Genomic DNA, 27177 nt, shown 5'->3' with positions numbered 1-27177 from the left:
CAATTAAATGCAATCCAATTGGTTTTTGTTTCCTTCATGAATATCACAAAAAACTCTCCATTGTATCGTCTAAATCTACTGGTAGGCCAACCTTATCATAATTTCCCCATGATTCATTTGTATAATTATTTGTATATGACTAAACGATCAACTCTTGTTGGGGTGTATCGTCGACTGTCCATTGAAACTGCATTTCTGACTACGTGCAAGCCTTTTTAGTCAAGCGAAGACCTCACAAAAACGATTTCACTCCAACTAGCGCCCTCTTCTGTTAAGAACTGATACTACAAAGAAAAAAGTGCGAAAGGATTCCAGATGCACAACGATAATGGAAGAGCTTATGTCCCTGAATTCACAAGCTTCCTTAATGTGTCAATACGTCGTCAATCGTGGTAATATTACAAATGCATATTAAATATATTTGGTATGAAATATTGAATTAATTGCAGTATTCAAATCTTAAATAAAATATGCAAATGGATGCTATTGCAAGGGAGGTTAGCCGTTTTATGGGGTTTCAGTGCTGTTAGTTAACGGGGACATCCGTGGCAGTTATTTGTCCCGGGTGGTTGATTTAGGGCTGAGTTTAAATTATAGCATTTTAATTGGTAACTTTTCATTACCCTCTTCATTGAAGTGTGCTTGTAAGGCCTTTAATGATTGCCGTTTTTAGTATGCCATAGTAGTCGGTCACATTCATAGCCAGTGTGCAGTAGGTTATTGTGTGTGTGATTGTGTAACCGTGTCAGACTGATCAAATATGTCAGCCTGGGCATCTGCTTCTCGCACGTCTGCAGGCTGCATTAATGAATGTTAATACATTTGTATCGTTAAAAACCAGGGAAGCATAACGTTTAATTTAGTGTTATATTTTAGCGTTTCAAGGACTAGTCATTGGTTTGTTAGTTCTTTTTCACCTTCCGTTGGAAATTAAAAAAAATAGTAAAAATAGTATTTGAATATAACAGTTTTTTATCAACTTCATGTCAAAATGTGTGAATGTCATTCTCTTCGTCTGTAATCCACCTCATCGTAGGGGATGTGCATGCCTACTGTACACATCCCACCCTTATAAGGTGTTTGGGTCTGTGGGACCCGTTTTCAGTTTTTAGCTTAATCAAAGTGATACAAATAATTATTTTTTTGAACTAAGATTCATTGGCTTTGGCTCATTTTCTTTGAGGAACATGAATCAGAAAACATTTTCAATGACCCCCCCCTGTATACCCCCCCATCACATTTATATTACACACAGGGTGTTCGGGTCCAGTGGACCCGGAGCTAGTTTAAGTGTGGAAATCAAAGGTCCTGTGCACCCTAATTTTCCCTTCCTCCTCTGTGTGTGTGTGTGTGTGTGTGTGTGAGAGAGGAGAGTAAAGCAGGTTCTCGTACCCTTGGTGCGAGAACCCACAGTGGGCGCCCACTGTTCCCGCACAAGGTTGCAACATTGTGTCAAAATTGGAGAACCCAACACTATCTTCACCCATATTCCCACACATTTCACCCTCTGACTTGCGGGAACCAAGTTTGGGGACCTGACACTATAAAAAGGCTCTGTCAGCGTCTTATCACGTTGCCATCTTATCACGACTGATCAAGATGGCAAAGCGATTCTCTGTTCAGACTGCCTTACAGATGTTTTTTGAAGAGACAGAGGGATTTGATGGTGATGCAGAGGAAATAGTGTCAGAAAGTGAGGACAACATTTCCGAAAATTCAGAGTCTGACACTGAGTTTGAAGAGGAGGATCAGAATCAGCCAGCTCCCAAACGTAGAAGAGCCTCAGGGCTAGCCCTTCAGCAGCCAGGACAAGCCTGCGAGCAGCCAGCCCCAGGACCATCCCATGAGCAGGCAGGACCAGCCCGCATGCAGCCAGCCCCAGGACCAACTCGCAAGCAGCCAGCCCCAGGACCAGCCCGCCAGCAGCCAGCCCCAGGACCAGCCGATGCGCAGCAAGCCGCAGGACCAGCCGGTGAGCAGCCAGCCATAGAACCAGCCATTGAGCAGCCAGACATTGGACTAGACTGTCAGCAGCTTGCAAATGACAACATATGGATGTCAAAAAATGGCAGAATTGAATGGTCTACCTGCTCAAGAAATGAACCCCCCCGCATGGCTGTCAATGTGATTCGGATGCTACCAGGACCTACACGCTTGGCAGTCACTCATGCACAAGACATCAAGTCTTCTTTTGACCTTTTCATGCCATCCCCTATCAAAAGAATCATCCTGGATTGCACCAATTTAGAAGGGAGCAAAGTTTTTGGAGAGAGGTGGAAGGTTATGGACGAAACCGGTTTGGATGCTTACTTTGGGGTTCTCATCCTTGCTGGTGTTTTCAGGTCCAATGGGGAGGCCACTGAATCCCTGTGGGATGAAGAAACTGGCAGAGAACTTTTCCGGTCGACGATGTCTCTGGAAACGTTCAAAATAATTTCCAGGACCAACCGTTTTGATGACCGTGATGATAGACCAGCTCGACGGCAAAGAGACAAGCTAGCTGCCATCAGGATGGTGTGAGACAAGTGGGTGGCCCGTCTCCCCCTGTTTTACAATCCTGGGCCAAATGTCACAGTTGATGAGCAGCTGATGCCATTTCGGGGCCACTGCCCATTTCGGCAGTATATACCATCTAAGCCTGCAAAGTATGGAATTAAGATTTGGGCTGCCTGTGATGCTGCGTCATCTTATGCATGGAACTTGCATGTCTACACAGGGAAACGCCATGGAGGAGCCCTTGAGTGGTCCTCTAGTGGTCCTCGATTTGGCTCAAGGACTTTCTGGACACAATCTCACGTGCGACAATTTCTTCACATCACACGAGCTGGGACAGGAGCTGCTAAAGCGGAAGCTGACTATGTTGGGAACAGTGCGCAAAAACACAACTGAGCTCCCTCCCCAGCCGCTGAAAAAAGAGGACAGGCCTGTCCAGTCATCAAAGTTTGCATACACGGCTGACACGACCCTGGCATCGTATGTTCCAAAGAAAGGAAAAAATGTGGTGCTCATGAGTACACTGCACAGGGACGGGAGAATCTGTGGCCAGGAGCATCAAAAGCCCGAAATGATCATGGACTATAATGCCACAAAAGGAGGGGTGGACAACCTCGATAAGCTGGTGACAGCTTACAGCTGCAAAAGGAAGACCCTACGATGGCCTCTGGTGATATTTTTTGATATGTTGGATATCTCCGCGTACAACGCCTTCGTCATTTGGAGAGCCCAAAGCCCAGAGCGGAATAGGGGAAAGCTGCAGAAGAGGCGTCTCTTTCTCGAGGAATTGGGGAAAACGTTGGTGAGACCTCACATTGCAAGGAGACGAAACCTTCCAAGAACTCCAGTCTCTGCAGCCATTGTGAGGAGGATTCAGGAGGAACATGATGGTGCCCCATCCTGCCAAATTACAGAACCACCATCTGCAGAGCCTGAGGTAAGTGCGTGATGAGGTTGTAGTATAATAATTCATGTTTCTGAGAAGAGGAGTGTTAATAAATATCCTTGTCTTTTCAGTATTCTAGATTGTGGCCGGCAGCACCAAAAAGAAACGCTGTGAAGCGTGTGGACCCATGATGGACAGAAAAACCCAATATACATGCAAGCAGTGCAAAAAATACATATGCAATGCACATACAGTGAGACTCTGCCCCTCATGTGTGGTATAGTCTGATATAAGTATAATTGCCATGTTCAAATGCCTTAATTTGTTGTTCAGACAGATGTTATTGAGTATGTTTATGTTTCCCAGTTATGCCTGTTTATGATGCATTTCCTTATTTTGTTACATTTTAATAAAAAAATAAAGAAAAACGAGTGGCACCTCTATTCATAAATGTGATTTAACAAAGGGAAAGGGAACAAATTTAACATGTGTTGTTTATATTTCTTGCAATTGGGTTGAAGTAACCATCTGGTGAGTATTTAAAAAAAAAAGTTTGATTATGTTGAATTAAAAGGCAATGGGTCCACCAGACCCAGCAGCACCTCCTGTGTAACAAAAATACGAACACCCTATGAGGGTTAATATCACGACACCCACACGATGGGCCTCCCACGCATCCAGTTTAGGCCCTCCCATGGAATGTACGCCCCTGTGTTAACTCGCTACTAAAGAAGCGTTGCCCTCTTGCACGTTAGGCATCACCCTGCATTAGTAAAAACCACACTCAGTTAATTCACAACCCCTGCAAAGATCAACTCATACGCAGTAAGGACCACTCTCCTTTTGTTCTTCTCTTGTTTTGGTCTATCAAGAAACCCAAAGTTTCAAGAAAAGGATGAGCAATCAGGCGGACGGCAAGCAGCAGCACCTGGACGGCCCGGGACCCATGTCCCCAGCCCCGTCCAGTACCAAGAAAAACCCGAGGATGCCCAAGTGTTCCCGATGCAGGAACCACGGCTACATGTCTCCCCTGAAGGGACACAAGCGTTTTTGCAACTGGAGAGACTGCCAATGTCCGAAGTGCAAACTTATTGCAGAGAGGCAGAGAGTAATGGCGGCCCAGGTAACATGTGTTTTTGAAATTAGCCTCCCTCCACCTTTTAAACCCTTTTATTGAAACCAATGGCATATCCTGTGTTAAATTGCAGTGATGTATGTTGTCAGATATGACCGTTTTCTAATATATTGGGGTTTTATATACTAGTAATAGGCCTGTACTAGATGCTCCAATGATTTGGCTGAAGTTGCACGTGTCCAGAGAGGTGCTGCATTGCTCACTTCTATCAGTCAATGCTAGCTTGTTTAAAAACAAGGTCATGACGTTAATACTTACATTTTTGCTCATCAGATCATTGTTACAGTTGTTTCAAGCCATGCCCGTGGTTTGTAAACATATTTTTAACAATAAAATCACCTACAGGTGCTTGGGTCTAGCGCCCGTTACAATGTAGCTTCATGCTTTACAATTAAGTAAAACTAGATTATTATAAAAGTGGAAACTTGTATTGTCATCGATGCATCATGTATTTCATTAATGCAATATGCATGTGCAGTTGAACATACTGCTGCATAGACCACATGGCCTGACTCGGACCGGGGCAGGATAGTCTAGCCCTGGGGTTGGGCCTTCTACCTCCAGCCGAAAGAATCTGAGATTATGTGAGCCCGAGCCCCTAGCCTGGTCCTTCCAGGCTCTCGTGCTTCATTTAATTTGCACAGAGAGTCTGGACCCACTCAATTGACTAACGTTTACTCACTTGAAGGCGGGTGTCGGTTGAAGTTTAAAACTATTGGATCTGCCCAGTGCCACTATGGATCTGGCATAACCAATCGCTATCGTTTAACTTTCATCTACCATGGATGTGTAAAAAATAACTACAACAGATTCTATCTCGACGCTGTCTCCTCTGTGGCAGGTGGCCCTACGTCGTCAGCAGGCCCAGGAAGAGGAGCTTGGGATATGTAGTCCCATAACGCTGTCCAGCTCAGACCTGGTGGTGAAGAATGAAGTGGGTGGCGACTGCCTGTATTCAGCGGAGGGCTGCTCCCCTACCACGTCCTCCAGCTTCTCTGCATCAACCCCCATCAATGGTGAAGATGTCACCCTCTCTCAGCTCACGCCAATAATCCTATCAGCCTTTATTTGTTACTTCATTAATTAATTAATTGATTAATTAAGTTCATAGGATTTAGTACCGAGGGTAATTGTTCTAAATATGCACCACTCCTAGTGACATGATCACAAATTGCTAGATTAAATAATACATTTGGAATACATTAATAAATATTTTATTATTATTATTACATTATAAATATAATTGAAAGGATGTGTAAATACAGTTACAAGACTTGAGTTTGCCAATCTTTTAGGTTATCTACCAAAACTTTGGTTGGCCCAGATAGTTGAGGACTCGCTGTACTTTGCTGGTCTTTTAGAAAAAAATTAAATGAGAAGAATACAAAACGATACAATACTATATCAGCATTTTGTCTATATACTGTGTTTGCTGTGTAGACAACGAATACAGGAGAATGCTGTCTGGAGTGGGTTAGAGAGGTAAGAACTGAGAGTCTGTCTACGCTGGCCAGTCCCAAGCTGGCCAGCGACACTGAGTTACAACCACTGTGGATCCATTGAGGGCGGGAGGGAGAGGAAGGGAGGGAGAGGAGGCAAGAGAGGAAGGAACGCTGGAAGGAAGGAGTTCGCTGCTGTTGCGGGCATATCATTTTAACAAGAAGGAGAGAGAGAGAGATAGAGTGGGATGAAGAGAGAGATAAGCAGAAACTGAGAGAGACAGAGTTTGAGATAGATAGAGAGGGAAAGGTATAAAGAATGATAGAGAGGGAGAGAGCGTTGTGGAGGTGAATAGAGGGAGGTACACTATCCTCCCGACTGTCTCCTGACACATAGACAGTCTGTTCCCTCCTGTCCTCATATCTACCTCATGAGCCAGAGACATCAAGGCTGACCACCACTGAACCCAATTGGCCCCACGGCATGTCTGGTGCGTGGGCATTTCTGTGTGTTTGTGTGATTGTGTGTGTGTGTGTGTGTGTGTGGGTGATTGTGTGTGTGTGTGTGTGTATGTGTGAGTAAGTTTATGTACCCATTCCTGCATGTACTTGTGCGCAGTACCTGGATGGGTGACAGGACAGTGGGGGCGAGAGAGAGAGAGAGAGGAGTCAAGCATACACTGCCTCCGTGATGACAGAGGCAGGGCATGGACCGGGGAGACTTCCTTATCACCGCCTTTTTAATAACCGCTCTGTATCGCTGATGTGTGCGACAGAAAACTGAATGTGAGGAGAAATGTGTCCTTGTTGATAGGGAAATAACCGCAAATGAAGCGACCGTTCTGTGTTTGTTCTGAGGGAGATGACTGATGCGCTCTCAGGTCAGAAGGCCCTGTGTTGGTGGGTTACGACAGGGTGTTCTGTGTCCTGGTACTTAACCAGTGTTCTGGTTGCCCTCACAACCATCACCTGCAGATGGTGCTGTTGCTAATAAGATGCAATTTCTAACTGATACTGTTTTCCTTTATTTTGTTTTCAGTGAAGAAATATCAAACATGGCATACATATTTTTTGGTTGATTCTTATTTGAAGTGTATTTCAGTTACAGATAAACAGATAAGTGGTAATTATTATAAATTGTAGAAATGACAGTGTGTGCATCAACCATTCATAAAACCAAAAACATATCCCCAAATCATACAGCAGACTGAAGCAGACAGCTGCTTTTACTTTGGTAATCAATGGTTCATCGTTTCCTGTTTCCTGTGCAGGAGGCAGCCCTTCCTCATCCTCCAGCCCCCCCATCAAGGCCCAGACAGAAGGGCCATCTGACCTGATGGTTGACGCCTACTACAACTTCTACCAGCCCACCCGCTACCCTGCCTACTACAACAACCTGTACAACTACCCGCAGTACCAGGTAACCGTGGCAACACACCACGCAATAATTACCATTGTAGTGATTATAATTGTAAATAAGAATATTAATGTGATCCTTTGCGGCGGTTTATACACAAACACCAAATAATAGTTGGCTTGAAGTTCTTGTTGTCAGTTAATTTACGACTTAAGTTCACTGTGTTCAACAATATAAGATTAGTGAGATGAGATGCTAGCGGTTAGCTGCGATGTTGGGCTTGTGTGGCCTCTGCCTGTGGAGGTGGGGCTTAAGGAGCTGTAAGTGTGATGCCTTTACTTTTTACCAAATTCATAAAACCGTTACTGTGACTCGTCCCCTTTAAACCTTTGGCCAAAGCTTCTGGTTAGTTACTCGGTCAGGAAATGTTTTAGTTTCTTTTTTTTTTTAAACATTCACCTTAAGATTTTTTGAAAAACATTTATTCCTGGATTATTGTGATGAATCAAGAAGAATCAGTGTTGATATATTCGCCCAGCTGCTTAGGGTATCGTGCCGTTAGTATTGAGCAAGAACGCCGCAGCCATAATCTCTCCACTGTTCTCTACCTGCAACAATTCAACTCCAGCGAGACTTCTCCTTGAACTAGACTTGGTTGTCTAAGTGAAAAGTTGAATTGCTCTGTAGGATCCTTTCCATCATTTTATAATGTAAACTGAGCATGTAAGTGCTCAGTCCTTTTAGTCCCTCTATTTCTGTAGGACATTTTAATTGGGTCCCAGGTGTATATGTATTGTTTGGATCTAAATTGAAAATGTTGCCCATTGTGGAATGGCTTTCATTCACTGTTATATAAGAATGGAAGAATTGGTTACAAAATAGTTGTGAAAACGAAATGCAAAAGTCTGCCAACAACAAAATATTCATCCAATCACAACAAACGAGAGAGAGAGTGTGCATGTGTGTCTTAAGACACTTACACACACACACACACACACACACACACACACACACACACACACACACACACACACACCAAATCTCACATTACCTTTTGATTTATCCCTAAATATATCTCTGTTGTGTCGGTTGAGACGAGCGGGTGCTGCGAGCAGATGAGATGCTAATTTTATCCTCGGATCTCCATGCCGGCGGCGGCGGTTAGCCCTGGTGATGGAGGAGCGTTAGCAGTAGCAGCCCAGCGCCACCTCTCTCCAGACGGAGCAGTGTGGTGCTGGGGTCACTGCCTCCGCTAACCCAGCCAGCGGCGAGTGCAGCCTAAATTGCAAAGGTTAATGGTATTGTCTGTCAGAGGGGAGAACAAAGCGCCGTGCCCTGCCGCTCAATGGAGAAGCCTGCGCATTAATGCTAATCACTTAGCAATTTTTTTGCATAATTTAGCCATCGTCCCGGGTGAAATACGACCACCGTGTCCCATCCCGGGTGAAGATGTCAGCAGGAGAAGGACAAACGCTACGGTTATTCAAATTGAGTTGCGCTTTCGTCGGGAACCAGTGTTGGATATTTGCATGAGATGATTATTCACTGATAATGTTGCGGCTGCAAACATTGGGTAAACCCCAGAAAAACCACGGGGAATGTTTCCCTGGAATTATTTAGTTTTTTTGGCCGAGTGGTGGGGTGGTTATAGTTGGCAGCATGTGTCTCCTGGGTCGACTTTAATACAATTCAAATGTTAAACAATAGCTTATACCCATTTATACAATGAAATGGTGACAATATTAATTGAATACATTTGATACAGGTTATTTGTTTCTCTAAAACAAACGACTACATCACCTTGTCGATGAGGATGTTTTAACTCCTATTTAATAGATTAATTTAACGTTGTTTATGAAATGAGTGGGAGATACCAGAGTTCCCCCACACTCTCAAAGGCAATGGTAGGCAGAACACTGTGCTACTTAAATTGTGGTTAAATACATGCTAAAATAAGACTACAATGTCTATAAATATTGCTTGTATTACCTGTACTATTACCTGTCGTCGTTTCATGACTCATAGTCTCTTTCTCTCACACACACACACGCACACACAGACACACACAACCCCAACTGTTGTTTATTAATGTGATCCTTATTTTCCGGTTAAGGATTTGTTGTCATGGTTACCGTCTATAAACTGTTTCTCAGGATTGATACTTGCTGAGGCGTGTTTAGTGTTTGTGTGTGTGTGTGTGCTGGTGTGTGCATATTTAAAGTCCTTACAGATTAACTAAAAAAAATTCTCCAAACCAATAACCGTAAAATTGGCGGATTAAGTTTTCCGGTAAAGGTAGCAGTTTCTGTTTAATTTTACATTTTACATTAACACAGCATTGGCCATGGCGTAAAAGCCTTTGTTTTTGTTGTTTTGAACCTTGTCAGGTCTGCCAAAATCACCTATTTTGTCAATCCTTCAGTTAAATGGATTAAAGAAACTACATTTCGTTGTAGAGTGGTTTATATTTCCCCTCCTGCTTGTGTTTTACACTGCAAAACGAGTGTGGAGTAAAGTAGTCACCTCCTTGAGAGCTTTGTGATTGGCACTTAACAAATTGGAACTTTACAAGTGATGTAACAATCTTCTGCAGGGAAATTGGCGGAACAGATTTGCCCGCATTTCTCCCAATCACATAATGGCCCCTGTACCGCCACAGGCTGCGTGTGTGTAGAGATAGAGAGATGTGTGTCAGGAGGTAGCGCTATCGGACGCAGTTGACAGGTGATTCGGTTTCACCATTCTTGCCTTGTTTGAACATCTTTCTTGAAAGGCTGAATCCGGGTCGATTTGGTTATCATTAGCTGTAGCGTAATTTAAACGACGTCTACAGCCCTATGCACATGACAAGACCCACCCTCCCACTCACCTAGAAGGAAACACTGGGTGTTGTGTTTATCAGCGTGAGGCCATCTCTCCCCCATTGTCTCCCCCTCTCTCTCCCCCCTCCACTAGTGCCTCCAGGGCTGCCATGCAGGTGGGGAGTAATAACAATAATAATAATAATATCAGGGTGGCGTAGAGACCTGCCAGACGTCAGATGGTGCCAGATAAGACCACGAGTACCTTCTAGGGTGGTATGGCAAGCCCCTACTGCCTCCTCCCAACCCCCCTCCCAGGATGCCAGCAGACTAGGTAAAACCGACCCAGTCCGTGCCTAATTTCCAAATACACCCAAACTAAATGGAGGCAGCCCTGTCTCATCACTAACAGCGGTACAGCTCATAGGTCCCCTATTAGGGGGCATTTACCTCTGCCCAGATGAGACCTGACATCTTCCTCAGAATGGGGCAGAGGTTTGTATAAACTAAATCTTTATGCTGGTCTCTGGATATGTGTATTGCTACACTGTCCTGCCTAGCTCACTCAGATCCCTATATGTCTCCCCCCCCCAAGTAGTTCCGGTAGCTATCTATGCTTTTTATCAAAAAGCCAACCCTCATGTCAAACATTGGCTTGACATTGGTGAGGAGAAATACCTTTAGTCAGATATGCGATATGCCCAGTTGTTTGGATGAGTCGTGCACGATAGAGATCTGGTGGGTTCAATGCTTGTGTTGAGTTTCACAAAGAGTGTTTTGTATCAAGATTAAAAAAATGTCATTAATATAATCTAATTATCATGATTATTATTAGCTATATGTATAGACTTAAAGTCCATGCAAGTCCAGCAATGTTTGCCTCGGTTCTACATTCATATACATGTAGGGCAGAACTTGCCCTTTAAATTATCCCTGTTGAATACATGTGCAAAATGTGTTGTTAGGTATTTGGCATTGTGGCCTGCCAAGAGCAAGCCGGCTGCAATTTCAAAATCCCACTCTAATCTCTATTGTATTTGTCAAGGCCCAATACAGGCACCCAGTGTAGCTTAAATAACAGTTTATAAAGCTGTCGGCCGAGCGGCGGCTTGGACAATGCACGGTGACATATTACAGGCTGACAGAAATCGAAATCCATAAAAGCGAAATTGAAAACCTGAACTGAGTTAGCCGTGCTGCTGAGCAGACAGCTGCTTCTAGAACTTTCCACAGGGCTGCAGGGAGAAGCCGGGCCCGCTTGTTGCAATCCATTTATATGAGTCTCCATCGGCCTGTGATTTCAACCTCCTCCACCTCTTCTCTCTCTCTCACTCCTCTCTACCTCTTCTCGCTCTCTCTCTCCCTCTCTACCTCTTCTCGCTCTCTCTCTCGCTCTCGCTCTAGGCTTCATTCTCTCTCTCTTTCTTTCTCTCTCGCTCTCTTTCTCTTTCTCTCTCTGTCTGCTCTTTATTCACTCTTTCTTCTCTCTGTCTTTCCTTCTCTTTGTCTCTCGCTCTCTATCTCTCTCTGTCTTCATTCTCTCTCTCTCTCTCTCTCTCTCTCTCTCTCTCTCTCTCTCTCTCTCTCTCTTTCTCTCTGTTCCTTCTCCCTGACGGGCCGCCGTTAAACTGTGGTCTGTAAAGATAAGGTGAACAATGTTTTTTGCTTTGTGGGGCTTTTCTTTATTTTATTTTTCTTTATGGCCGGTCTGTAAACAGTCCCTGGAATAACGCTGCCATATGGCAGGGCGAGCTTTCACTGAATTACGGTGAAGGTAATTCTAATAAATCTTATAAGGTTGTCTGTATCACACCGACCATTCGTTGTGGTCTGGACTCATTGAGACTATAGAGGACTTTGTTTGTATTAACTTTTTAGACTTTTTTATATTTACCTTAAAAATGATTTATTTTCTGTATGTAGTGTGTAGGGGTATTTGTGGGTTCAGAAGGGGATAGGGGATTATAGGGAGTGGGAATGACATGTCCCGTAGGGCAGCAGGTAGGTTATCAGAGGACATTTCTGACCAACAAAGTCACGCTTGAAGTCACAGCGTTTACTTTACGTGCAGGAGTTGCTGACGGCATTAGTGAATGTCTGCCAAGCGCTAGTTAGTTAGTCATAGGTACGACTCATTCGGTTTGTATCTACAGAACCTTTGCAGGACCTTATAATGGATTGAAATGATTACTTTTATAAAATCCTATAACTACAGCTTTCAAGTTATTAATCGGCCACTACCCCATGTACATAGCAGTTGAACCCATATTGCGGGAAACTCAATATATAAATATAAAGTACGGTATCCAATTATAATTATTTCCTTATAAAATGCAAATAAACTTCTAAATATGGTTCCTTCAAACAATCAGACCAACTAACTGTTTATTCTTTTAGTAGAGCTGGTAAACATCATCACGTGGTTCCCATCGGGCTGTGCCTGATTTGAGCCTCAGCATAGTTCAGCTGCAACACCCCCACATTGGTCCGATGACAACTCCAATAAATCGTTCAACATGTGTGACCGATCTCTCCTCTGTGGTCCCTTGCAGCCCGTGGCCGGCAGTGAGGGCCGTCTGATGGGCCACAACATGTCCCCCCAGTACCGCATGCACTCCTACTACTCGGCCGCCTCCTACCTGACCCAGGGCCTGGGGACCCCCACCCTGGGGACCCCAGGCCTGGGGACCCCCAGCTGCATCCCCACCCCCATCTTCACCCTGGACGACAACAACAACTGCACCGAGGCCAGGATGGCTGGTGAGTAGGACGCGCTTTCCCACGTGCACACGCATGCACGCGCGCACGCGCACACTAATGCAGGCAAGCACGCAGACACACACACACACACACACACACGTGAAGGCAAACACGCGCACACTCCCTCACACTCACACCCACACACACGCACACTTTCTCAAGCACCATTACACTCCATCCAAACTTTATCAGGAGTGCAGTCGGGTACATTTAAGGGAGGTGTGCTCCCGACTCAAGGGCACCATTAAATGTAATAAATATTAAAAAAAAAAAAAAGGAAGACTAAAGCCTTGGAATAAGGCATCGATGCTTGAGGTTTTTTTTTTTATGTACAGCTGAGTTTAACACAGCGCACACATTTGCATGGGCGTGTTGTGTAGTGCCTGTCTTGCATGCAGTTGGCGCCAGAGAACCTTGAAGTCGTTTTTTATTTTTTAACAATAGTTGAGAGAGAGGCGAGCGCTGTAGAAGGTGTTGGTTTACACCCGGCGCTGAGAATTCACTGCATTTACAAGAAAAAAATGACAGCTTATAGATGGGCCACGATCAGACATTATTTGTGTAGTGCTATACATTTAATTCAAAAAGACACATGATGTACAAATCATTCGCAACAAAAAACTAAGATTTAACAATAGAAAGTAAGATTCAAATGGACACTTAGTCCATTTGGGCAGACGCTGTCGTCCCAACTATGAAAACGGACTTGCAAGCGGGTGGACGTGTGAATGACGTGCTGCACATTCCCTGGAGCCACATACTGCGCAGCGGGATGGCTGACTCCCAGTAAACCACGACTGCTGATGTTGTCTCCCTGAGAATCGGATTCCTTCCGTTGCTCAAACAAAGTGAAGAAACTATTTGTGGAACTCTTCAAGTGTTCTCTCCAACTCAAGGGTAGGCTTTTCAGTGTGTTTGATTGCCTAGAGACGATCGAAAAAAGGTTACAGGTAACAAACACGTATCCAGTGCAGAAAGAATAAATAGCAGATATAGAGATATAAATATAATATTAATATAATATCAATTAACATTAACATTAATAAACAGGTTATTTCAATTATTTTGTTACTTCCTCACGCATACATTTATGTTTGGGCCGGCGTCATTTTCTCTGAATTCATGAATTGATACATCTGTAATAATAGCGCATGCTTTAGGTACTGCTTGTTCTTTCAAGCTGTCACTTGTGTGTTGAGTGCCAGAAAAAGTAGCGCCACAGTGGGATAACACAATAGCCTTTTTGCAATCCCATTGTACCAGTACAGACGAAGTAGTGGGAGTGAATCAATCCCCCCAACCCCCCCCTACACACACACACACACACGGACACACACACATACACACACACACACACACACACACACACACACTTACACACACACACTCACATCCAGGCTCGTACACACACTCAGGCTCAGACACAGGTTAACACAGGCTCACACACACACACACACACACACACACACACACACACACACACACACACACTCACACCCAGGCTCGTACACACACTCAGGCTCAGACACAGGTTAACACAGGCTCACACACACACACCACACACCGTGTATTTAGTAAAGACTTTCACCTGTACCGTGCTGTGGGGGGGGACCCAGTGCAGAATGGACACGCTACATTACAACAGCTCCCTCTCAGGGGGTGGTCCCGGATCTGGAGATATCTCCGTCCCCCACCCAGACAGCACTGCTCTTCGTTGTTCTGTTCTGGTGCAGCTTTCTCCACTAATTCTAATAACATACATTGAATCAAAGAACTCTGTAGACTCTGTAGTAGGGTGTTAGACATGCGCTATGGTGGAACCTTTCAGGGCATAGGATGTTCAATTCCCCAGGAGAGAGGGGAGAATGACTTTAATGATGATTTCTTTGCTTATACTCCCTCCCTCTCTTTGTGTGTGTGTGTGTGTGTGTCGGTTGGAAGCATAAGCATTTTATGTGAAAGAAAAAGCCATTGTCTTCACCTTGTGCCCGTCTCACTACTTTTATTCAACCAAATTTTTGTCAACTACTGCCTATCTCAATTTGACTTATTTCCACCAATGTAAAATGTTAGAACTAATGCCCATTGCATTAGTTCTATTATGCATATATATATATATATATATAGCACAATTATACACGTACACTGCATTTTAATAAATCATAGTTTTGTTGACATGACAGCAAAACTACAGTTCATGTATAGCAAAAAACCTGCACCAACACACACCTGCAGTTCCCGACGGGGCCACCGGGGGCTACGACTCAGGCAGATCACCTCGTCTCCCCGCCTTCCCATTCTAACCGGCCTCAAACCACAGCCCTGACAAATTTATCTCCTACCCGTGATAGGACTAATCAGTTGGCCAAATACAGCAATCCAAATAACCTTCAGAAGTGCCACGCTGTCCTTTCCCCCCATCACGCACACACACACACACACACAAACACATACACACACATACACGCACACACACACAAGAACAGTATGCACACGCACACACACAACAACACACACACACACACTCCCACCACAGGGCCCTCCGCTGTCTCCGCAAAATTGCCTTCTGGAGTTAGTGAGCGGGAACAGTTAAGATTTACAAACAATGATGAAGCTTGTCATGCGTCTTTTGCCATCCGTCACGGCCGGGGCGGGCGGGCGGGCGGGCGGCGGGGAGAGGGAGCGTCGCGGTGTTTTTCATAAAAGCCAGCCCTCTGTGAAATACGCCCTCCTCCTCACCCTCCGCCCACCCCCACCCCCGCTGCGCCTCTTTACTGCCCCGCGCTCGTCAGCACCGCCAGCGCCGTAAATCCTCACGTGCAGGGAGGTGACACCCCAGTCCATCAAATAGCACCCCCCGCCCACCACCACCACCACTCTACCCTTTCATTCTCCTAACATCAACTCCCCTCCTCACTGATCTTCAGTACCCTCCCTCCCTCCCTTCCACCCCGCCCGCCCGCCCGCCTCACCTCACTTCCTGTCGGGGGGGGGGGGGGGGGCCCCGGCCGGGGGGTCTGTGAGATGAGCTGCCCCACGTGAGTTACGGCGCGCTCGGTCCTACAGCGGAGGACAGCTTATGGCAAAGTCTGTTGTTGTTGTTTATGTGTTTTCTTCCTGCGCCGCCTTATCCCTCTCCTCATCCCCTCCCCCCCGTCACCGCCAAGGCTTTGTCAAATTTCGACATTGTTGTTGTTGTTGCTCAAACTTTTTTGCAAGGACTACCAAAGTACGCTGAGCGAAACTTTTCCCTCGTTTTTCACTTTGGGCGGGGTAGGGTGTAGGGGGTGGGAGGGATGGACGGAGTCACTTGGGTCGGAGCTGAACAAGTCGAGCGTCTGTGTGCTATGCGATACCTTGGTCCGTTTTGTTATATTGGTGTCAGCACACAGTGTGTACAGTAATTTAAATGCAAATCAGTGTGTTGAGGTATGGCTCATGTTTATCCTGGGCCGATCGATAAACCCTGTGTGAGCCCATTAAGTTAGAAATCCATTACTATCTTTGCGGATGATATTCCATTGATTTCCCCCGCGTTCGATCTGTAGCGCAGTGGTGGGGGGGCACAACAAGTGAGTTACTGCGTATAAACTCTGTCATCGCCGCCGCCCCGCACGCTGAAAAACGAAAGAGAGATGGACGTCGATAAGTTTCTTTGTTTCCCATGTAAAATGGGCCTCACCTACTTTCAGATCAAATTACTCAAAGCCTGAACTTGTAAACCTTCCCCCCCCCTTCCCCAGCAAGCAGCCACACACTCTCACTAAAACACACACACATGCACTCTCACAGGGTTGAGTAAGTCGAGTGACACGTCGGTACACAGTATATACAGATGCAGGAGCCCGTGACCGGGGTAATGTGGAGTTGCCATAGGGACCCCTCACTTTATTACTTTTATCGCCTCTGAAGCGATGTGCCGTCCTTCTCCGTGCCATACATCAGGTCGGCGTGCGTCGAGAAGCACGTCTTGTGGTTTGCCATCCACTGCTCTGAGCCGGGCGGGTCTCCTGGGTTGTTTTGCAGTGAGGATCGTTGAGTTGCTGCTCTGTTATAGAGCCGCTCCGCGCTAGAAGGCTCCAGGAAACGCTCCAGGGAACGCTCCAGGGAACGCTCCAGGGAACGCTCCAGGGAACGCTCCAGGGAACGCTGTGAGCAGTCTGACCCGGACCTCTGACTTCTCTGGAGGGGGGGGCGGGGGAAAGAAGATTTTCGCTAAATGGGAAAGAAATTCATATTATTATTATTATTATTATTACTATTATTATTATTATTATTATTATTATTATATGAAAATATGATATATGAAAATGTTGCCTCTGTTGAGATTTTGCTAAGCTTGAATTACATAAGGTTTAGTTTTGAAATAGTTGGTTAGCTATAGGCAGAGTTTCTATACTTTTCTGTTTTTCTGAATCAGCATCGGTAATCAATAAGCAAGAGAGTTTGTAAAGTACCTTGATTTGGATGATGAATATTGGCTTTTCCTTTATATTTGCAATCCCATCATTTGATCCAAATCTACCATCTCCACGAAAGATAATGTTAGCTTTGGCATTTTGGATTTGATTAATTAATGATATTAATGAGAATTTGTTGTTTTTCGCCAATTCTTCTTGCAAAAGTCCTTTCTTTGTCCCGCTCATTATTCCCTTTGAAACCAAAATAATGACCTGGCTGTAAGAGTCAGGCTGGAGAGAAAGTGGTCCTGCCGGGGCCCCCCAGCAGGGCTTATGTTCAGCCTGACGTTTATTCAATTCCTCCCCGGGGTTTCTCCACACACACACACACACACACACACACACACACACACACACACACACACACACACACACACACACACACACACACACACACACACACACACACACACACACACACACACACACACACACACACACACACACACACACACACACACACACACACACACACACACACACACACACACACCGGGCGGCCTCTGCTTGGAGGCCTGTCATGCGGTCTTGCTAACTCTCCTGTTGAGCTAAAGAACTGCCTAGCCTGCGGCGCTACGACTGGACTAAATACCAGCGGTAATTGCTGGGGATACAAGCGTGCTGGTAATGTGTTGTACAACACCACCATTAACACTGGCCTGGGGCAGTGGGGACATTAAACAGCTTCGGCTTTGTAGTTTATGTCCTGCTATACCCTCTCTTACTCTCTCTCTCTGGCTCTCACTGTCTCACACACACACACACACACACACACACACACACACACACACACTAGTACACTCATTCATTCCCTCACTCATGCCATCACACACTCCCAGAGGCTCAACCATAAGGTGTGAAGTTTTGGAACACACCTATTTCGGTTTATGGTACTTCGGGGTTTAATGTCATCAAAGAATGAAATATTTTTACTTTGGCAAGTCATCTTTTGTTGTTTGTCTTTATTAAATCGTCATTAAGAGTATGACATTTATTTGATCTTCATTAGTTGCTACCATGTGGGGCATGACGCCAGCAAATGAAAGCATTCGGAATATATTATCATACATGTATAAAGTGGAAGGCTATTACTGGACTTTCATTACATATCGCAGATGTGTCCATTTGAGTGGGTAATAGAAACCAGGTCAACCCAGTTGTATTACAATGACTATCACAACACAGCTATACTGTGCGGGACATTGACTACTAGTCAAATAGCCCCATTTTGATTCTTTGTGCTGTGGGGTCGGATCGCCATTTCTAGTACCTCCGTGCGTGATTGATACGTGATTGCGGTTTCTCCCAGAAGTGCTTTGCATGCATAGCAGGGTGTGTTTGACAAACTGCGCGGAGGCAGTGCTCTGAAACACCCCAGTAACCTGGACACACACAGTAGGCGTTTTAAGGGCCCTGCAAAAGAAGCGTCCTCCTTCGCGGGACGTATTACTCATCCCCGTGACCCGTAACTCCACCCTCGGTGCCTCCCACAATGAATCTCTCCTGGCGTTGTGAAGCTATAATGATAAACAAAAGAGGCCAAAAAATAATACATATTGATCCAGCGCCCTGACTCATTATTGTTTATCCATTACTTTTGGAGGGGGTGTGTCAAGAGGCCAAACAGATAGACTGACGGGCCATCTTATGAGTTGATGGGGCACACAGTGTGAGGGAACGGGGGGCTTGGGGGGGTTTAGCATAGGGACCAGAGACCGCGCCCTTCTCTGCCGTCCCTTCCACTGGGGACAGATTGGTTAACAATACAGGAGCAGAGGTTCCTCTCTGCTCAATTACCCTTTGACCCCCAGAGCTGATACCCCCACCCCCTCCTGCCTTCTGTCAGACAATGATGCCCCCCCCACCACCCATAGACACTAGCTTCCTACCTTATGCGAATGAGGGGTTTAAGTGTTGAATCCACGTAAAGGGAACACCTTGTTTTTGTTTAACCTCAACCTCAAGAAAGTTTGTGGGGGGAATTATGGGGGGGGGAGTTGGAGTTTACAGAACTCTACAGAATCCTACAGAATCACTTTTTTTATACTTAAAGTGCCAGTCTCGAAGATTTTCATTTTGTTCTCTATGGAGGCAAGCGGTAATTTTCCCCAGGGCTACAAATGGTGTCCCCTCTTCACCCATTTCGGAAACATTCTCTATACTGCAATTGCAAGGGGTTTCATCATATCGGTGGGACATCCTTATTCAGGCAAAATATATATACTTATTTTATCAATCACACACACACACGTACACACAGTCTTTGCCTGTTTCTGTATTTATCTCCTCTCCCCTGCGGTAAGTAAAGTGCAGTAAAGTGCTCAATTGTAAACACCGGTCAGAAAATCAGCAGATAAATGACATAGGGCCGCGGGCCCCGCGTTGAGTGCCGGGCCGGGCCCCCAGGCGTGACCTGTTTAAAGGCTGCCTGTCTGTGCGCTCTTTGACTGAGTTTTCTGGGCCATTAAGTCTTACCGCCGGCCCTAATGATGAGCCAGACGCCCATGTCATCCCCGGTAAGGGGAACGTCCATCTTCCAGAGGGTCAACCCGAGTCAAGCCCTGCTCCCGTCCCAGGCTACCCGGGAAGCTGCTACCCGGGAAGCTGCTACCCTCGCTACCCCCTCGACTCCCAGCGGATCAGGGTCTTTTCTCTGCTCACGCTTTGACACCCCGTGTCATTTTAATGGCGTCGCACGAAAACAACCCTCACTGGCGACAGCAGACATAATGCTCTTAGAAATGAATTTCCGTGCTTCTAATAAAAAAAATGGGAAAAGCATTGAATGGACATTGAGATAACATTCACAGTCTATTTATTTTCATATTTTTATTAAATGCGTGTGTTTTTGAACTGTGGGATCATTCATTATTTTTTTGGAGTAGCAATAGTCATTTCATTGTAATGTGTGTGTGTGTGTGTGTGTGTGTGTGTGTGAAAAAGTCAAGATAATTATCCACAAGCGTCCACAATCCATCCAGCCACAATTCACCAGCCTGCACGACTCGTGATTGTGTTGCGATGCCAGTGTTGGCATGTTACGTGTGCGCATGCATGCATGCATGCTGGTGTGCGTGTGTGTTTATTAAAGTGCCTTATCTGCCCTCATGGCCCTGGTGGTGTGCACGGTGGATGAGTAGAGAGAGAGAGAGAGCACGAAGCCCACAGAAGGGAATGAAGCCTAGAGATAGAGAGAGCATGAAGACTGCAGAGAGAGAGAGAGAGAAGCTGAGCGAGAGAAAGAGAGGGAAGCCGAGCGAGAGAGAGAGAGAATGAAGCCGAGAGAGAGAGAGCTTATCCATGGTGGATCACACCTAATCACCATCTTCTCACATCTGGGCCTTTGTTCCCCCTTTTGGCAGTTTCAGAAATGGTTGTGCCATCGTTGCCTCCCTGGCCCTCCCTCCCCCACTCCGTCTCTCAAACAGGGACATGGGGAGGAGGTTTGAAAAAAATTGCTTTCTTTTGTTATTTCACACAAAGACAGTTTAATAGTTTGGAAATCTTATATAGTGCACTGAGTGACTAGAGAAAGGGCAAAAGTTCACTTGGGGAAGAAAGGTCTGCTTCGACATTCCCAGAACACGTAAAGCCTCTCTTGTTACATGATGTGTTTTCAACTTGAATGGACACAACCAAGTTGTTGGCTAATGTTCAAACGGAAGTGTACAAATACTTCCTTATTTGGTATACTTTGTCTGCAGAAAGGTTACGGTGGTGCTTTTGAAGGCCTGAGATAAACTGTGCATTGTTGAGGGTTAATCTAAGGCGGTGATATTCAAAAGAAAGCAGTGCATTGTGCTATTAACTGTATGTCTTGTACAGAACTCATGATGTTTGCCTACGTTCATCACAATCTCTGTGAAGTGAGTCTTACATTGTTATGGGCTTTGATATATTTATATGGTATGTCAATTTGTATTGGTATTATTTCTCAGGACTTCCTAGCTCCAAACAGTTCTCTGACATTTGAAACAGGAAACACATTTGTTTGACAAAATCGAAATTGATCACTGATCAAAATAAAAATGTTGTTTACTCATCAATGGAAATTACTGTTTTTAGATTGGTTATTATAAATCTATTAACAATATATCAAAGCATGGAAATGTGCATTGATGTTGTAGGTGCGTCATGCGGTTATATATCTTGAAAAGACAAAATGTAATAGATAAAAGTAACATTTTGCATTCCAGATATGCAGCAAAAATGTTTTCTTATCAGTTTCTGCCAGTGTGCACAAAACACATTGAACAAAACGTTTTTTCTTATTTTTTGCTAGTTAAGCTACCACAGACATTTTTTCAGTTGCACCTCAAACATGACTTCTTGTACACCTGCACTATGTTCCCTTGCACGGCGTCGGGTGTCTGCAATTGTGGATGAGTAGACTTCCTTGTTTATGCAAACACTTTTTATTGAGAAGAATGCTCCCTCTTCCTAAAATCTGGTATTTATATCCGGGGAAAACCTTCTAAATATTGTTGATAGTCTCCATTCCCATTGTCACAAGTCCAGTATGCATTTCTGTTTTCGAATTAAATAAATTTTGATACATGATGAAATACATATCGCTTATTATACACATTCAAGTGAACACATTTTTTTTATTGTAATGGCCTCTTATACCGCTGTTTGAATACAAGCATCAGTTTTAAAAGATGCAGAGATGCATTGGCAACCCGGTTTTAAATGAATCCTAATCAGCACTTGCAGTACAGCGTGACAAATCGCTGAACAAACCCTCTGACTATAATTTACCCTCGGAGGAGCCTAATTGAGAACAAGGGAACAAGAGATTTCCACTCAACAACATTAATCTGCGTAAAGAAAATAAAAAAAGGAAAAGCAACGACTCAAATGCAACTAAAGCCCGACCCAGAGCACGTGAGCAGCAGAAGCATCTTGTGTAATGATTTAACATATGATAGCCAGCCACCTTTAATTACACCATAGATTTGCAGCTGATGAACAGGCAGGGGGAATTAGCCGGGAATGGCCTAATTCACAGCCACCCCCTCCCTGGTCCATCCACCCTCTCTGCCCTTATTTCTGTACAAGAGGACCAATGGCGGCGGAGAGAAATGGCGGGGCAAAGTAGTGCGAAGCTACACAAACATTAGTATTAACGATTCAGGGCCCCGCCAGTTTGGAGTGGGTGACAAACTGCAGACGGGCAGAAACCAGAGTGTGGAACCAATCAGGAAGTTAATGAGGAGAAAAATTACTCTTTCTCTTCACTCCCTCCTTCGCTGCGGAGAGGAGGGGCCTGAGAGAGAGAGAGAGAGAGAGAGAGAGAGAGAAATATGGCCGGTGTTTAAGAAAAGCTTAAATGAGCTTGAGGGCCGATAAAAGGCTCAGCCCAGTGTTATGATGTGTGCATGTCTCTTAATTGTGTTCGATGGCGCCTCGTTAAGGTCCTGTTCACAGGAAAATGTGCATTGATATGTGGGATTATTAAATTACTTATTTAATAGTCAAAAGAATGCGCTTGTAAGGGGAAAGTTATCTTTACCCATACTATCAAATAAAATCCAACTTTATTTATAATATATACAAATTGCCTATCAAGGGAAACAACACAGACAAGAACAATAAACACAATGAGTTTAAGGTAACGATACACATCTGGATGCACAGATCTCAGAGGGAGATACGTGAAGGAATGCTTGGCTTGCTCCGATGTGGTGTAATGATCCTTGATGTCAGCCACATCTGTAGTATTATTACCAAGGACAAAACCTCTACGATCAGATTACGATTAGCCTTCATTTTGCCATCCGGGTCCTGAATTTGTTTCTTCAGTTACTGTCTGTGTCGTCACAATTTGTTTTCCCAGTGGTCAGCTTTCCTTTGGAACAGCAGTAGTGAAGCCAGGATTACACTGAGCTCTGTCTTTCTGTCAGGATCAATACTCCGCTGGGTGGGCTGTGGGGCCAAGAGAACTACGGTAGAGTCAGGCTTCCAAGTCTGTCTCCTGCTCCACCACAATGTTGTTATTGTTGTTGTTGGTGGTTATGTTTCATCTGACAGCTCTACCAGAAAACAAAACATTCTTTCAATTTTGCTGGTCATCGCTGTGTTTGTCTGATGATATGAATGTCTTAGTAAGGAAACAGTATAGTCATGAGTAAGGTTAGATGGCAGTTGGTCTGACACTTGACAGTTTCCATGGAAAACCGTTCCCGATTTGCTGTTGCTGTTGCCAGCCCTTCCAACAAAAGCAGGCATTTAAATGTTATTGCCTTAATTGTCAGCAGCGCACTCAATTAACTAAATTCACTCCATTAACATGATTGCTACCCTCTGTCCCTTCCCATCCCGACCGGCACGATCTTCACCCCCCCCTCCTTGGCTGTCTGAATCTCTGCGGACCCATAGAGCAGAGTTGCGCGCAGCTGAGAGGAAATGGAAGAAATCAGACTGTCCTAATGATCTATCTCACTATCTCCTTCTTCTCTGAGGTTTCACCTCCACTGTATCAACAGCCAAATCTGCCTTCTGCCGGACCAAAATTAACTCCTAAGTTAACTAACTTCCCTCCTCAACCCTCCCTCCCATCCTCCTCCTTCCTGCCTCACTGCTGATGACTTTGTTACCTACTTTACCCAGAAAGTAAAGGACATTAGCTCCTCTTTTATCACTGCCACCATCCTCCCTCCCCCGACCCCCACCTCTGTCTTTACCCAATTCATCCCTCTCACCTCAGACGAGGTCAACAGAATTATAACATCTAACCATGCCACCACCTGCCCCCTTGACACTATCCCTTCCTCCCTCCTCCAGGCTGTGTCAAACGACATCCTGCCATTTCTAACCGCACTTATTAACTCCTCCCTCACTTCTGGCATTGTTCCAACGTCTTTCAAGACTGCCAGAATAAAGCCTCTCCTCAAAAAACCAACGCTTGATACCACTGACATCCAGAATTACAGACCGGTATCTCTTCTTTCATTCCTCTCTAAAACATTGGAACGTGCCGTCGCTAACCAACTGTCCTCCTATCTCTCATCTAGCAACCTGCTTGACCCTCACCAGTCAGGCTTCAAAAAAGCACACTCCACTGAGACGGCTCTCCTCGCGGTGACTGAGTCCCTCCAGGCGGCCAGAGCCTCGTCCCTCTCATCGGTTCTCATTCTCCTTGACTTGTCTGCAGCATTTGACACTGTGAACCACCAGATCCTCCTCGCCACTCTCGCCGAGCTTGGCATAGCTGAATCTGCCCTTTCCTGGTTCACGTCCTACCTGATGAATCGCACCTATCAGGTAACATGGAATGACTCCTTGTCCAAACCTTGCACGCTTGATACAGGTGTCCCTCAAGGCTCGGTACTGGGGCCTATTCTGTTCTCCCTCTACACCAGATCTCTGGGCTCTGTAATTACATCCCACGGCTTTTCCTATCACTGCTATGCTGACGACACTCAGCTATTTCTCTCCTTTCCCTCATCTGACAAAGCCCTGATTGCAACACGCATATCTGAATGACTGGCAGAAGTCAGCACCTGGACAACTGCCCATCACCTGAGGCTTAACCTCAACAAGACTGCGCTCCTCCTAATACCAGGGAAAGATTGCCCACACATGGACTTACTGGTCACTGTTGAGAACATCACTGTATCTCCTTCTCCAACTGCCAAAAACCTTGGTGTAGTGTTGGACAATCAGTTATGCTGCACCGCAAACATCACTGCGGTGGCCCGATCCTGCAGATTTGCACTTTACAACATCCGCAGGATCCGGCCCTTCCTCACAAGGGAAGCAGCTCAGCTTGTCCAATCACTGGTCATCTCCCGCCTCGACTACTGCAACTCGCTCCTGGCTGGACTCCCTGCCTCTGCGATTAAACCCTTGCAGCGCATCCAGAATGCGGCAGCGCGCCTCGTGTTCAACCTACCAAAGTTCTCACATGTAACCCCCCTCTTCCGAAACCTCCACTGGCTCTCTGTAATAGCTCGCATCAGATTCAGGATGATGGTACTGGCATACAAGGCAGTCGATGGAACTGCCCCTGCCTACCTCCAAGCATTAGTAAAGCCACACACCCCAGCTCGATCCCTCCGCTCAACTACCTCAGCTGGACGTCTGGTACCGCCATCGCTAAGAGCAAGCAAAGGTCGATCAGCAAAGTCACAACTTTTCTCTGTTTTGGGACCTCAGTGGTGGAACGAGCTCCCTACCGATGTCAGGACCGCAGAGTCGCTCACCAGCTTCCGCAAAAGACTCAAAACTCACCTGTTCAGAGTTCATCTCGACTCTGCATAGAGACCAATGCACAGCCACCATTGAATGTTGTACGTCCTGGCACTTGTACAAGGTACTTAATTGTGTAGCATCTACAGTAGCTGCTATCGCTGCTTTACACGGGGAATGGGTTAGCCTAGCGATTGTAATACTTGCACTTGGTTCTATGAACGTCTTTACTGTACCGACAGCGATATATTGTTTCACTTCTTATGACAAATGTACTTATTGTAACAAATGCACTTATTGTAAGTCGCTTTGGATAAAAGCGTCTGCTAAATGCCCTAAATGTAAATGTAAACGTAAATGCTACATTATCGTCTTTTGATTCATATAAGGTAATTTAGAACTGTAATACTGCAGTGTTTAATTTTTATAGTTTGTGAGTTATTTAGTTTTCTTTTGGCAAAAAGTTCTGCTGCGTACTGTTTAACATTGAATCAGTAAAACAAGCATAAAGTTAATACAATTAAACTGATTCATTATTTACATTTTTTATCGAAAAAACATTATTTGTAGACATAAGACCTCTTTCTACTATTCTAGAAACTAAGCTGTTTCCAATATTTTACATAATAATTCTGCGATTCAGCAAGAGGATGATTCTTTTCAGCACAGGTGCATCTTTCGGAAAGGACGATAGAGACAGGAACTCTGTTTTTGTGTTACAAGGTTACAGTGCATTTAATACATTTGAGAAAGACACCATACTAGTACAACAAAACAATGAACCGCGGGTTGAACACAGTCAAAAATGTCCGAAGTATAAGGGTCCACTGAATGGTTAAAAAATAAACGTAAAAAATAAATAAAAGTCTTGTGTATCCAGCCTATTCTCCAGGTGCTGACGGTGGTCGTCACGACTCCTCCCTGGACTGTCTCTCCATCAGCTCTCTGGTCTCCTCCGGGGGCAAGGTGGAGTGTGACATTGCCGGTGGGTCGGCCAACTTCTCCATTGACTCCATCGTCCAGGATGGGGCCAAGTGACGCCCTTTCTAGTGCTTTATTTTTTCTGAGGACGGTACTGTTGTGTTGTCAAAGGCCTTCATTGTGGTCATTTCAAGGCTTTAGTTGTTGACCTCAATCAGTTTGTTTGTTTTGGTTGAGGGGGGTTAGGGGTTAGCATTTTTGTGTTAGTCTGATGCTTTGGTAATTAGCCTTATGATATGATGAAATGTCATGTGTGTCCATTGAAAGAACACCTTTTAAACAGCAGCTGGACTATAAGCCTATACTATAAGACTATAAGACTTATTTTTGTCTTTGATAAAAAAAGTTAACTTGTAATAATAGTAGTAATTGTAGCCCATTTAAAAAGCCCTCATTACACCCACTGATCAAATTACAAATTAACAATCTCTAACTAGCCAGATAAGAGATTTGCTTCAATCACAATCTGAATCCACGAAGCTACCTTGAAAAGCCAACACAGAGGTTCTGGATAGCATAGTGATAGCATAGCCGCCAGGCAAGCAATGCAATCTAATTTATGACTTTTAATTCGTAGATTCTATTCCTTAGGATTTGCATATAATAACTGTGCACGTGTTTGTGTGTGCGTGCGTGCGTGTCTGCGTGTTGGTTTGGGTTTGTTTATATTTA

At 45.0% G+C, this 27177-nt stretch overlaps 1 protein-coding gene across 1 annotated transcript; it reads left to right on the top strand.

Annotated features, from left to right (window-relative positions):
- Nucleotides 1–4274: 4274 nt before the first annotated feature.
- Nucleotides 4275–26937, top strand: dmrt1 (doublesex and mab-3 related transcription factor 1; the record flags this gene model as incomplete). The annotated part of the gene is made up of 5 exons (XM_079749914.1): nucleotides 4275–4502; nucleotides 5356–5530; nucleotides 7225–7373; nucleotides 12664–12871; nucleotides 26405–26937. 5 exons carry the CDS (start codon nucleotides 4275–4277, stop codon nucleotides 26560–26562), a joined length of 918 nt encoding a protein of 305 aa, XP_079606040.1. The 3' UTR covers nucleotides 26563–26937.
- Nucleotides 26938–27177: the final 240 nt, after the last annotated feature.

The sequence above is a fragment of the Pollachius pollachius genome, assembly GCF_949987615.1.
Source record: "Pollachius pollachius genome assembly, chromosome: 1".
NCBI classification, from domain to species: domain Eukaryota; kingdom Metazoa; phylum Chordata; class Actinopteri; order Gadiformes; family Gadidae; genus Pollachius; species Pollachius pollachius.
Note: the sequence above shows the minus strand (reverse complement) of the source record. Positions and strands in the feature narration are given on the sequence as shown.